This window comes from Terrapene carolina, unplaced genomic scaffold (genome assembly GCF_002925995.2).
Source record: "Terrapene carolina triunguis isolate 2854851 unplaced genomic scaffold, T_m_triunguis-2.0 Scaffold111, whole genome shotgun sequence".
Lineage (NCBI taxonomy): Eukaryota > Metazoa > Chordata > Testudines > Emydidae > Terrapene > Terrapene triunguis.
The window spans coordinates 12,255,677-12,267,709 of NW_020664462.1; the positions used below are offsets into that span (position 1 = coordinate 12,255,677).

Below are 12,033 nucleotides of genomic sequence, written 5' to 3' on the forward strand. Positions count from 1 at the left end.
GAAGGGCCAAGACACGAAGATGGAGTGTGCTGAGTCCCAGAGAGCAAGAGGACAGAAGAGGGCACCAGACCTGGTGACAGCTGATCCCCACAGGAGCCACAAGGAGACGCAACTTGCCGTGAGTGGACCCCATTAACAAATGCAAAATACTTACACTTAGAAAATAAAAATTAAATTCACAACTAGGAAATGAGGAATAACTGGCTAGGCAGGGGTACTGCTGAAAAGGATCTGGGGGTTATGGTGGATCACAAGTTAAATATGAATCAACAGTGTGATGCAGTTGTGAAAATGGCTAATATTCTGTGGTGGATTTACATGAGTATCGAATGTAAGACATGGGAGGTAATTGTCCTATTATACATGGCATTGGTGAGGCCTCAGCTGGAGTACTGTGTCTAGTTCTGGACAACACACTTTAAGACAGATGTGGACAAATTCGATGGAATCCATAGGAAAGCCACAAAAACAATAAAAGGCTTAAAAAACTTGATCTACGAGGAAAGGTTAAAAAGAACGGGGCAAAGTTAGTCTTGAGAAAAAAGACTGGGGCAGAGGGATACCTGATAATAGTCTTCATATATGTTAAGGGCTGTTACAAAGAGGACAGTGATCAGTTGTTCTCCATGTCCACTGAAAGTAGGACAAGTAGTAATGAGCTTAATCTGCAGCAAGGGAGATTTAGGTTAGATATTAGGAAAAACTTTCTAAGTGTAATAGTTAAGTATTAGAACAGGTTCCCAGAAAAGGTTGTGTAATCCCCATCACTGGAGGTTTTTAAGAACAGGTTAGACTAACGCCTGTCAGGGATGGTCTAGGTTTACTTAGTCCTTGTCAAGGCTGCTTCCCAACTTTGAACTTTAGGGTACAAATGTGGGGGCCTGCAAGAAAACTTCTAAGCTTAACTACCAGCTTAGATCTGGTCCGCTGCCAGCATCCCAAAGCTAATTCTCTTCCCTGGGTAGCCTTGAGAGACCTTCACCAATTCCCTGGTGAATACAGATCCAAACCCCTTGGACCTTAAAACAAGGAGAAATTAACCATCCCCCTCCTTTCTCCCACCAACTCCTGGTGGATCAAGATCCAAACCCCTTGGATCTTAAAGCAAGGAGAAATGAACCATCCCCCCTCCTTCCTCCCACCAACTCCTGGTGGATCAAGATCCAACCCCCTTGGATCTAAAACAAGGAAAAATCAATCAGGTTCTAAAAAAGAAGGCTTTTAATTAAAGAAAAAGGTAAAACTCATCTCTGTAAAATCAGGATGGGAAATAACTTTACAGGGTAATCAAACTTAAAGAGCTCAGAGGACCCCCCTCTAGCCTCAGGTTCAAAGTACAGCAAACAGAGATACTCTAGTAAAAGGTACATTTACAAGTTGAGAAAACAAAGTAAAACTAACACGCCTTGCCTGGCTGTTTACTTACAAGTTTGAAATATGAGAGACTTGTTTAGAAAGATGTGGAGAACCTGGATTGATGTCTGGTCCCTCTCAGTCCCAAGAGCGAACAACCCCCAAAACAAAGAGCACAAACACAAGCCTTTCCCCCCCCCCAAGATTTGAAAGTATCTTGTCCCCTTATTGGTCCTTTGGGTCAGGTGTCAGCCAGGTTACCTGAGCTTCTTAACCCTTTACAGGTAAAAGGATTTTGGAGTCTCTGGCCAGGAGGGATTTTATAGTACTGTACACAGGAGAGCTGTTACCCTTCCCTTTATAGTTATGACAGTCCTACATCAGCACAGGTGGCTGGACTAGATGACCTCTCAAGGTCCCTTCCAGCCCCACATTTCTACGATTCTATAAACCGCATCTCAATCTCAGAGAACAAAACCACAAATTCATCTAAATTCCAGTTTATAGGTAAGGAAATACAGCATATGGAGGGAGGGGTATGATTCCCTGTCATTATAGAAAGACATTCTATTGGGCCAAACCTGGGCTGATGCAGTTGTAAAGAACTTTGAGATCCATGAATGAAAAGTGACATATAATGATAAGTGTATAAGAAAAGCCAGGACACCTGAGACAAGTAAATAGAGAATTAACTCTGACCTATTTGTGACAATTAGAACAACAGGAGAATCTCTTGGGGAGCTGTCTGGAGTCCAATCTCTTCCTTCACATTGTGAACAACCAAAATAGAAAAGGGGAGGTATTTACAGTGATATGAGGAGGTTTAACTAGAAATAATGGATTTAAACCAGACAAGAAAATACAGGGATATCAGGGAAAGCTTCCTAACAGTGAAATATTTTATGCTGTGGAATAGCTTCGCAAAACAAGGAATAGGAGCCACATCACCAGAGTCAGTTAAAACTTGACTGGAAAAAGCACTAGAAAATATACTGGAGGAAGCAGTCCCTAACTGGTAGAGGATGCATTAGATGACCTAATAAATTTTTAACATTTTTAATTTCTATGATTCCATGTAGCTTCCTAGCAGACATAGCACACTGATGGCCTCCTAAAAAATGGTCAGGCTATGTGAATAGTATCTCCACCGAAACAGAATAAAAAAATCATCTGGGCACAAGAATCACATCATTTAAATACTTGGCATTATGCTGACTAAACATTAAAGCAATTGTTCAGACAATGACAGCATCTTATCTATTGTCAAACAAAAGGCAGATAATGCAATTTCCAATCTCTTTAAGTGCTCAGGTTTTCTGTCTTAGCTGTGTTTCCTTTCTGATGATAACGAGAGAATAACAACAACAAAATTCCAAGCAAGACAATGCATGCAAAAAATTCTAGTGCACGTAGGCTGTTTCCTTGTGACACATTAGGTCACTTCCTTTGGAGGCATTTTATCTGTAAGTGCTTTAAAAAAAATTTAATTGATTCTGTTACTTCCCTCTGCCAGATGAAAAAGCAGCTCTTTGGGTGGACTAGATGGCTCAGCTAACAAAACTTTCATCACCAGGTCACTGGTTCAAATCCAAGCCTTGATCAATCATGACTAGAAGTCATTGCTATCTGATAGATGTTTGCTGGGTTGTTATATAAGATGAGGTATGCTGAAAAGCTAGTCCCCACATCACAACTGGGACGCTTGTGGGCCGTTTCACCAGAAAGGATAAGGATTTGGGACCCTGTGGAGTTTTGACATTGACTTCAGTGAGAACAGGATCATGACTTTAATTAATATGAAGGTAAAACTAACCTCTCTCACCTCTAGAGCTAATAATCCTCTCCCCACAGAGAAAGGTTGAGGTGTATTGGCAAGGGGCATTTTAGGAAGCTTTCACTGCACATGTGGTGGTTAAATAGAGGTTTTTGTTGCTGTTAAGAGCACTACATTATTTTAATCTGTTTTCATTTGCTTCATGAAGCAATGGGCCTCAGACACAGGAGCCGCCCGCACTCAAGCTGCTGAAACAACATCAGAACTCTGAGCAACAGCAAGAAACAAGCAAGCAGCCAACACAACATTTTAGTATTGATTTTCTTTGAGAAATTTAAATCCTTCAGGGCAAAAACGTCAATTTAATCTGTATGTGGCTACAAAATGGCTCCTTCACAAGGTTCCTTTTTTCAGCTAGGAAGGAAGATGTAACGTAATTACAGCTCAAGTAGCCAGATTCTTCTGCAATGAATGTAAAGAAGTTGATAGAATAAGCTTTCAATACAGTACCTTTAGGAATTAAGGTTTCCCAAAAGCTTGTGATAATTTATCAAGTAGGAAGTTAGATACTGGTTACTATAAGCAAGACAAGTGATGGTGACTATAGGCAAACACAGAAGCCATTGAAAGTTTTACCAATAACTCACACTGAAGTGGGTTTTAGCCCACGAAAGCTTATGCCCGAATAAATTTGTTAGTTTCTAAGATGCCACAAGGATTCCTCATTGTTTTTGCTGATACAGACTAACACGGCTACCACTCTGAAACCTGTCACGCTGAACCATTAGCAAGAAATTCTGTTTTATGGGCTGAGGGAAAAAGATGAATGCCCCTAGGACTAGTGGTCTCTAGCTTTGCAGAGCCAGGGAGTCACCTCATCATCAAATGGACTGACATTGCATTATAATGTCTGCACCATGATGTCACACTGTTGGGACTTAATGACAAAGCATCATGACACAAACAATGATATGCCCAAATGTCAAATCTCCACCAGGAATATTTTGTGAACCTCTCTAACTCCCATTTAGTATCTTTTCCCTCCATTTAACGTCGGTACCGGGCAAATCAGTCGAAACAATAGTTAAGAATAAAATTGTCAGACACATAGAAAAACAAACTGTTGAGCAATAGTCAACATGGTTTCTGTAAAGGGAAATCGTGTCTAACTAATCTATTAGAGTTCTTTGAAGGGGTCAACAAACATGTGGACAAGGGGGATCCAGTGGACATAGTGTACTTAGATTTCCAGAAAGCCTTTGACAAGGTCCCTCACCAAAGGCTCTTACGTAAATTAAGCTGTCATGGGATAAAAGGGAAGGTCCTTTCATGAATTGAGAACTGGTTAAAAGACAGGGAACAAAGGGTAGGAATTAATGGTAAATTCTCAGAATGGAGAGGGGTAATTAGTGGTGTTCCCCAAGGGTCAGTCCTCGGACCAATCCTATTCAACTTGTTCATAAATGATCTGGAGAAAGGGGTAAACAGTGAGGTGGCAAAGTTTGCAGACGATACTAAACTGCTCAAGATAGTTAAGACCAAAGCAGACTGGGGCGAACTTCAAAAAGATCTCACAAAACTAAGTGATTGGGCAACAAAATGGCAAATGAAATTTAATGTGGATAAATGTAAAGTAATGCACATTGGAAAAAATAACCCCAACTATACATACAATATATGATGGGGGCTAATTTAGCTACAACAAGTCAGGAAAAAGATCTTGGAGTCATCGTGGATAGTTCTCTGAAGATGTCCGCGCAGTGTGCAGAGGCAGTCAAAAAAGCAAACAGGATGTTAGGAATCATTAAAAAGGGGATAGAGAATAAGACTGAGAATATATTATTGCCCTTATATAAATTGATGGTACGCCCACATCTCGAATACTGCGTACAGATGTGGTCTCCTCATCTCAAAAAAAGATATACTGGCACTAGAAAAGGTTCAGAGAAGGGCAACTAAAATGATTAGGGGTTTGGAACGGGTCCCATATGAGGAGAGATTAAAGAGGCTAGGACTTTTCAGCTTGAAAAGAGGAGATTAAGGGGGGATATGATAGCGGTATATAAAATCATGAGTGATGTGGAGAAAGTGGATAAGGAAAAGTTATTTACTTATTCCCATAATACAAGAACTAGGGGTCACCAAATGAAATTAATAGGCAGCAGGTTTAAAACAAATACAAGGAAGTTCTTCTTCACACAGCGCACAGTCAACTTGTGGAACTCCTTACCTGAGGAGGTTGTGAAGGCTAGGACTATAACAGCGTTTAAAAGAGAACTGGATAAATTTATGGTGGTTAAGTCTATTAATGGCTATTAGCCAGGCTGGGTAAGGAATGGTGTCCCTAGCCTCTGTTTGTCAGAGGATGGAGATGAATGGCAGGAGAGAGCTCACTTGATCATTGCCTGTTAGGTCCACTCCCTCTGGGGCACCTGGCATTGGCCACTGTCGGTAGACAGGATACTGGGCTAGATGGACCTTTGGTCTGACCCAGTACGGCCGTTCTTATGTTCATTTCCCTGCTAGCTGCTGGGAGGGAAGATGGATCCATTTGGTCTATTTGCTCAGCATTTTTTCAGCAGTTTTACACCAAGAAAAACCAAGTAGAGAGTAAAAGAGTATCTGAAGAAAGGAGGGAAATTCCACTAGATGCACTGGAGTTTGCCCTCACACTGATCTCTGCTTTGGTTTCTTTTTAAATATAGGGTCTCAATCTCATTGCTGCAACAACAATGGCGAGGTTAAACCCTAGAAAGAGCCTAGACTGGCGCACTCTCATTTTTTTTATAACTAGTATCTTGGGATGGCAGTTTTTATAAAGATGTGGCTAACATCTTAACTCAATCAGAAGAAATGCACTTTCACACACTTGAAATACTATTAACACATGGCACTTTAGAAAACAAAACCTACCATGTTCTTAGCAAGAGAGCAAAAAAGTGGGCATGCCTGGTACCACAGCCATCAATATTTAAGCATGCAAGTGTACTGTTCACACAGTTAGTAGGGTAACATAAGCAATGGATTTCCACATGCAGGGGACAATGTAATATACAATAAATGCAGACAAAGGGTTTTAACATAAATGTTTTAGCATATAAAGCTCAGAACATTATATCCATCTCCATTACTCTTTGGATGAGTGTTAGATGGTGAGAATCAGACTCCTAAAAACCTAAACTAATAATCACACTAGAACAATGTCAGAAAGCTACAACATTATATAGTCACTGATGGGCACTTTTGAATACACAGAAGTTATACTGATTGGGTCTGTCAACTTCACAGTAACTCCCCCACCCTCCCCGCCACATGTACAGTTTTCCTTCAATGTCCAAAATATACTTCACTCAGCTGGCGGCAGGCATAGGGTTCACTCCCTAGATTACTTATTTTGTAGTCACTAACACTGGATTCCCCCAAACCAGGATAAAAACCCTGATTGAGGCTCCCTAACATGTAAGATCCCCAGCCAAAGTAAAGGTCTTATCCTGCTTCTATTGATGTTAATGTACATTTTATAATTGACTTCCATGGGAACAGGATAAGCTTCTAAGAGGGTAATCAAGTACAGTACAGATTGCCTGATCAGTTTGAAACTACTGACACTTTTAAAGCAGCTGTGATTATCTGTGTCAGGAGGCTACATACACCATAATTTTCACTATAAAGGTGCCATGGGTTTTGGTTTCAGAGGACATACAAGAGGTGCAGGGCTTTATCATCAGACAGGTCTAGGATCTGACAGGTCTAGGATCTGATCTCTGAACTCCTAATTGTTGAGCAGAAATTAAATTTCAGAGGGGATGGCCATAAAAATAGAGAAGTGACAAAACAGAAGACTTTTCTAGTACAATCAAAACCCAGAGAAAAAAAGGAACACAAAGCCTTCACCTTATCTCTGCAGATCACTGAATTAGAGGATACAAAGAACAAGAGCAGGGCAAACTTCATTTGTTTGATCCGGGCTGGCAACAGTCTACCTACTCATCCAGTAAATAATCATAACAGGATATAGGGTGTTGCTCAATCATTTCCCTTGAAATCTGATTAAAACAATTGAAAAAACTATAACACAATGACAAACACATTAAAGCCTTTAAATCATGATTTATACAAGGTCTAACTTTTCTCACAAGTATCATCTGGTGACTTTGTCAGTTTTAAAAACAGGGTTGAGACACAAAAAAATATATATCTTGGTTTCAGTAAAAAAAAAAAAAAAAAAAATCATGAGATGGAATCTACCGCCCTCTCCTGGTAAATAAACAAATTGTATAAAGAAATCTGTACATGTGCACACGTGAACATATACACATGGCAAGTACAGGGTTGTTTTAAGATTGTTGCAATTAGACTTTTGCCAAAGATTTTTTTTAAATATGAAATGCACCTAGAGTTTTAGATAGGTGCAACTGGAAACACAACTAAATAAACAAACTCTGATTTCTCAGTGTCACTATGTTTTTTCTACTACAGAACCAGTTTCTAGAAAGAAAAGAGATTTTCAGTTTTCCTATAAAGTTGATAAATTAATTCATAAAATGAAATTAAGTTATAATAGATTATCCAATGTTTATATTGTTTATGTTACTCATCCATGAACTCTAGCAGACAGGAAATATCCTTAAACAAGTTTCCTTCAAACTCCAAAGTTTTCGGTTTATCCTTTCTGGCTTATCCATCTTCCATTGCATTTAAGATTACGGCCCAGATTCTTGGGTTCAACCAAGCTGCACCTGACACAGGATCTGAGGGGCAGGGAAGGTCGGGATACAAAAATGGTTTTACATACTCTTTGTGACTCCCATATTCTGGGGCTGGATGGAGAAATTCTCAGGTAGCCAGCTAAGCCAGATTTCTGGTACATTTGTACCACCGAGAATTGGTCCCTATACATTTCAAAATACCATATAGAGGTGTATATTGTGGTTGATTATGTCAACCTCATCTCCTCCTAAGGCCTTGTTTAAATTGAGGAATTTGTCCCAATTCCAGGAATTAGCAGGAATTACCATTGTAGCTGCACTTGTGCAAAAGTGTAGATTAAGGAAAGCTGCAGTTTGCACTGATGCAACTACAGCAGTGGATGTAAATCAACTCAATTCCTGGAATCTGGGCAAATCCCCCATATATACAAGGCCTAAATGTGCTATGGGATGCTGTATTTAAGGAACACAAGTGACTCTAGTTATATACCTCTTCCGAAAGATAAACAGACTTTTAAACACCTCATCAAGAATCACTACAAGAATAAAAACTGACAGCTACCAAAACAAACAAGAGAAAGAGTATCTTGTGTGCAGGGGAACTAAAAATATTTATAGTACTATGATCATATCTGTAAAAAAAAAAAAAATTTTTAAACAAAAAAAAAAAAAAATAAAAAAAAAAAAAAAAAAAAAAAGTTGAGAGTGCGCCATCACTACCAAAATAGAGCATCACATTTAAATAAATAACAGCATTGAGGAAAAAAGCAGGAAATGCATAAAATTAGCAATAGGGGCCAGCAGTTCTTTTTAAACTCATCTTTTAGTTATTACATAGATGAAAGTTTATCTTGATGCAACAAAACAAGAATCAAAATGTTCCATAGCATCTGTTGGGAAGATACAATTCAAGGGACACTGTCAGGGATGGCGCTTGAATTTAGGCGACCTAGGCGGTCGCCTAGGGCACCAGGATTTGGGAGGGGCGGCAATTTGGCGGCGGGGGGTCCTTCCGCGCTCCGGGTCTTCGGCGGCAATTCTGCGGCGGGTCCTTCACTCGCTCCGGGACCCGCCACCGAAGTGCCCCGAAGACCGGGAGCACGGAAGGACCCCCCCGCCGCAGAATTGCCGACGACGACCGGGAGCGCGGAAGGACCCCCGCCTAGGGCGCCAAAAACCCTGGTGCCGCTCCTGGACACTGTCACACTCAGATATTATAAATAGTCATCTCAAAAATGAGGTATACATGGACATTTAAAATACAATGTATTTTAATGTTTCCACAAATAAGCAGGTGTGTTGTCTCCACTACACAGCATCTTTTTATTGTATTTACAAAGGAGTATTGTCAAATTTTACGATTTTTTTCATGAGTCTCATGATATTTGATGTTTTTCCTGAAGCCCCAGTTCCTAGAGTCACATTCTAACATAAAAATCTCAGCTTTCATTTTTAGAAAAAGGTTTTAGTCCTCATGGCTGTGGAGAACAGCTTGGAAACATGCCCTAAGTAGACCCTAAAGGTATATAAACCAGAAGGCAAAGAAAAAGATTCTCTCTCTCTCTCTCTCTCTCTCTCTCTCTCTCTATATATATATATATATATATATATATATATATATATAATTTGTAAGCCAATCTCATGACTTTTGGGGACCTGACTTATAATTTTGGAATGTTTGGGTTGACAACACAGACACAGTGCCTAGCACAATGGAGTCCTGATCCCTGACTGAGGCATATAGGTGCTGCCTCAACACAAGTGATAACAACACAGTATAACATGTATGTTGGGGTATATTCAGCTGGAGGGACTGGGGGAGTTATGTTGTAATAAGCTAAAGTATTGCTTTAAAACAGAAGTCATGGGATGTTAAATCATCAAAAAAAAGGCCAGACTAATGGAGGAGCGGTACTGCAGTGCAGGAGACCCAGGTTTTATTTCCAGATCCAGCCTTTCAATTCAGTGTTGCCAAAGGGCACCCTCAAAGAAGGGGATGCTTTCTGTATCTCAGCAACTACCCCTCTAGTTAATTGAAGAGCAACATTTGTAGGGTCTGACCAGGGGCCAGTCCAGTCTGCCTCAGCAGGAGGACTTGGATTGCAATCCAAGGTTCAAGGGCAAGGGTGGGGCAGATCTAAATTCATATCAGCTGATATCAACTGAGACAAGGTGGGTGAGGTAATATATTTTATTGGACCAACTTCTGTTGATGAGAGAGAGACAAGACAACCAACAGAAGTTGGTCCCATAAAAGATATTACCTCACCCACCTTCTCTCTGTAATATCCTGGGACCAACACAGCTACAACTACACCAAATACAACAATGGAAGATATCAGCTGAGATGTTTTTGTGAAAAGTTCTTAGATTTGAATGTCAGATCTGGTGGGGAGGACTTGGAGGCAGGTGTTCGTGGTACATCATGTTTCCCCAACATGTGTAAGATAGCCCAAACTCTATTGATCATTAGAGAATGTTAAAGGCCCATTTTTGCCTGACAGGGGTGATGATGACTTATGTTTACACCTTAATTTATGGAGAGAGTCTATTATGTTAATATTGAAGCTGGTGGCATCAGACATGCCTCCCCATCCCTATCACCCACTGCAATGTTCCCCTTTTAAATGTGGATCTACCACTAGCTTCTTCACTTGTCTCAAATGTGGCCTTTGTTTTTATATAAATCTTTAACTGTACCCTGCCAAGCAAAAATACAGGCCATCCTGAGCCAGTCTGTTCTCAATTGTACTGATACCAAGGGATAACTGAGGGGTGGTTTTTAATTATTTAGTTTTAAATGAATATTTAAATAATTATTTAGTTTTAAATGTTGAAAAAGGCATGCATCTCCAAGATAAACATGGCAGAAAACAACAGGCAAAAACTTAAGCCTGTGATTTTTTAACGTATTTACCTTTCCCTAAAATTTCCCATTTATTATTTACATTACAATACTTGCCAAGATTGGTGCTTCATTGTGCTAAATGCTGTACAAACAAAGTAAGAGAATGTTCCTGTCCCAAAGAGTTACAGTTTAAATAGACAAGACTGACAACGGGTGAAAAAAAGGAAATATCATTATCTCCAGTTTGCAGATGGGGAACTGAGGCACAGATAGACTAAGTAACTTGCTCAAAGTCACACAGAAATTCTTATGGCAAAGCCAGGAACTGAACACAGATGTATTAATCTCAAGTCCGGTGTCTTAACCACAAGACCATCCTTCCTCTCATTTAACAAAAATTCTAGTTTAAAAGTTATTAGTGAAGCCTAATACATTGAAATATCCAGGATACCTCAAGAAATAATCTACAGCCTGATTCTGAGAGACTCTCATCACCCCCAGTTAAATCAGCATCTGCTAGAATCAGGCTCCTTTTTGCATAGTCAAGAATGGCATTTAACAAGAGCCTAAGTCAAAACTCACATCAGTTTCAGTACCTGTCAGGCAAGATAACAACCTTACCATCTGCATTACAGTCAGAACCACTCTTTTAGTGCTTGGTATGAGATTCCATTGCCTCTGCTGTTTTTTTGTTTGTTTTTAATCACACTTACTGATTTTATATCCCAGTTTTTCAGCATGAATCCTCTTGGCCATGAACTGTCCTTCGATCAATGCTCGTATCTCCACCTCCTTTGGAAAGTCTGGAACCTGTATCAGAGGAATACATTAAATTAACATGCACCTTATGTAGTAAACAACACAAGGTTGGGGTCTGGTTTTAAAAAAAAACAGATTTATAGTTCATTATCCTTGTCTTCACCCTGACACCTGCACCCAGAACTCTGCTTCTATTCTTCAATCACATACACACAGCACTTCTAGAAGCTCATGACAGATGCATCTGAAGAAGTGAGGTTTTTACCCACGAAAGCTTATGCCCAAATAAATCTGTTAGTCTTTAAGGTGCCACCAGACTCCTTGTTGTTACTTTAAGGTAAGTAATTGTGTTTTTTGTCTTTGAGTCTCTGTGTGTGAGGATCTCGGTCATGGTGTTTAGCTAACAATTTGGTTCCAAGCGGTGGGAGCTAGGAACTCATCAGAATAAAAATTGCAGAACTGCTTTCCCAACTTGTGCATTAGCTCCTGATGCTGACACCAGAGAGTAATGACTGATAAATATATGCATTGAGAACCATGTGACTGCTCTAGAGAGTTCCACAATTAGTTTTCTACTAAAACATGCCACC

The 12,033-nt window shown here is 39.9% G+C and overlaps 1 protein-coding gene across 3 annotated transcripts in view; it reads right to left on the reverse strand.

Moving 5' to 3' along the window:
* Positions 1-12,033, reverse strand: part of XYLB (xylulokinase) — a 138,799-nt gene that overhangs the window by 75,253 nt on the left and 51,513 nt on the right. For all 3 annotated transcript variants that reach the window (XM_026652035.2, XM_026652032.1, XM_026652033.1), the window contains one exon: positions 11,398-11,494. In XM_026652035.2, the coding sequence (XP_026507820.1) occupies positions 11,398-11,494 (97 nt within the window). The remainder of the gene's footprint in view (positions 1-11,397; positions 11,495-12,033) is intronic.